A 2,289-nucleotide genomic window follows, 5' to 3' on the forward strand; every position below is an offset into this window, starting at 1 on the left:
AGACGCTCCCAGCCGACTTTTCATCGGTGCGGGATTTGCTGCAGCGACCGACTGCGCACACATCTACAGGACCCCGACGGGATTCATCCCGACGTCCTAAAGAGTTGGCCAACATTACCGCGAGACCCCTCCCGGTTATTTACCACAGGTCCCTGGAAGCTGGCAAATGTCATCCCAGTTTTCCAGCAGGGTAAGAAGACCCTGGCAATTACAGGCCTGTCAAGATTCCCTGCGGTGCCTGGTAAAGTGATGGAGATTCTTCTGGGAGTTACGGACTAAGGCCAAGGCAGGCACCGGTCCCGGCCAGCACGCGTTCGTGAAGCCGCGCTAACTCGGGGCTCGCGGTCAGGGCCAGGTAACCCGCCTAGGGCGCAAAGAGAAGGTGGCAGATTTGGGGGATTTTGGATATTAGGAAAGCTTGGGATGCTGTCCCTCACGGCATCCCTCCGGACAAGGCCAAGCGTGCAGCCAGCCACGCGCACGACGCAACGGGTGAACGATGCAGCTGACGGGCTCGAAGACGGCAGCAAAACATCCAGCTGGAGGCCAGTCACTCCCGGTGCTCCCCAGGGCTTCATTTTAGGGCCAGTTCCCCTCAAAGCTCTCACCAACGACCCGGACGCGGAGTACACCCCAAGCTTGCCGAAGAGCACCGAATCAGGGAGAGGCTGCTGATTCCCTGCCGGGGACGGAGGCCTTAACGGGGGAGATGTTGAGAGATCAGCAGGCCGGGCAGTCACCCACCGTGTGAAATTCAACAGGAACAAATGCCAGATTCTGCGCCTGGTGTCATCCGGGACGGACGTAGAGGCTGGGGGACAAGAAGCTGGAGCACAGCCCTGAAGAAAGGGATCTGGGGTGTTTGGGTTGATGGCGAGCTCCAGGAGTCACCAACGTGCCCCGACGGGCAAAGGGGCCGACGTCACCCTGGCGTGACTCTGAAATCTCCTAAATCTGGCCCAGGGCAGCGCAATGAGGCACAGAAAAAGTCAGTCCCTGAAGGAGACAAGGTTTTGCCTTGGAAACCCAAGCACAGAAGGGTTTGGTCAGCGGGGGAAGATTTCTCCTACTTTTGGCCAGAAAAGCACAAGGAAAAAAACAAGTGTCTTTTTTCTGCTGTGTCCCCTCTCAACTGCTCGTGCACCTCCAGCCCACTCGCCGGTGGGGTGGCGTGAGAAGCGGAAGAGGACTGGACTCGGTGCGCAGAAAAAAACCCGTCCCGCCGCTGCTGTCGCCACAGACCCGACCCACAGCCCCATCCTAACCACCACGGAGAAAATCCACTCCATCCCCGCCGAAACCAGCGCACCAGGGGGGAACGACAGCGGTTGGGACGCGGAGCAAGTCGCTGCGCCGGGGAGAAGCGCGTAAAGCTCAGCCCTAGCAGCTACAGGCACCTACAAAACCGGCCCCGGGGACCCCAGCAGCCACGTGAGCGTCCCCACCGCCTCATTCCCCCCCACGCAACACCCCGACTTTGCCTTCCACCAACCCAAAGTCCTGCACCACCGCCCCCCCGCTGCGCAGAACAACCCCTTTCCGTGGCACTGAGCACGCTCGGACACAGCGTAAATTTCGGGGATTTTAATTTTTACAAATGTCTGAAAGAATCGCTGAGCCGAGAGTGACACAAATGAGATATTCCGGCAGCGACCGGCCCCCTGTGAGTGACGTTTTCCTGAATTCAGTCCCAGGTTTCTCTTGGCATCAAGAGTGAAGAAGAAACAAAAGTTACCCAAAAAAGCCTGGAGCTGATGGCAGCGGAACTCCCTTGCTTGGCCAAAAAACCCCAAAGAAGTCCAATTTTACCCTACAGGAATCTAAAAATTAACGAAGATTAGAGGTGAATGACTACATCCACGTGGGTTAACACCAGTAAGCACCCTTGCCCCCTCCCCAAATTTAACTGCTGGGCGAGAAAGGGATTGCAGGAGCAGAGCCCAATCCTGTAACTGGATCACTGCAGATGGAGCAGGGGCACGGGAAACCAATCTGGCTACCAGATTAACGACTTCAAAGGGAGGGCAGACAGTACTAGTGGGGGGACTTCAAAGCTTCTCACTCGTATCTTCCGCTGGTCAGCGCCCGTGGGTCCAGGAGGCCTTGGTTTCTCTCATTTCTTCCCTTGTTTCAGTAGGAGACTGTCACTGAAAGGGAGACAAAGCCTGTTGTGAGTCCAGAAAGCACAAGCAAAGCTGAACCAGACTCTCATTGCAGGCCCGGGGGGTGTCACGCCCCCAGGACCACTCTCCCTGCAGGCCCGGGGGGGTGGCGCCACCCCGCCCCACC

At 57.7% G+C, this 2,289-nt stretch overlaps 1 protein-coding gene across 1 annotated transcript in view; it reads right to left on the reverse strand.

Moving 5' to 3' along the window:
* Positions 1-2,113: 2,113 nt before the first annotated feature.
* Positions 2,114-2,289, reverse strand: part of PHB2 (prohibitin 2) — a gene marked incomplete at its 5' end in the record, with an annotated part of 4,933 nt that continues 4,757 nt past the window's right edge. Inside the window, one exon of the mRNA XM_010157239.1 lies at positions 2,114-2,147. Coding sequence (XP_010155541.1) covers positions 2,114-2,147 — 34 coding nt within the window. The remainder of the gene's footprint in view (positions 2,148-2,289) is intronic.

Source organism: Eurypyga helias, unplaced genomic scaffold, assembly GCF_000690775.1.
Source record: "Eurypyga helias isolate BGI_N326 unplaced genomic scaffold, ASM69077v1 scaffold28478, whole genome shotgun sequence".
NCBI lineage: Eukaryota > Metazoa > Chordata > Aves > Eurypygiformes > Eurypygidae > Eurypyga > Eurypyga helias.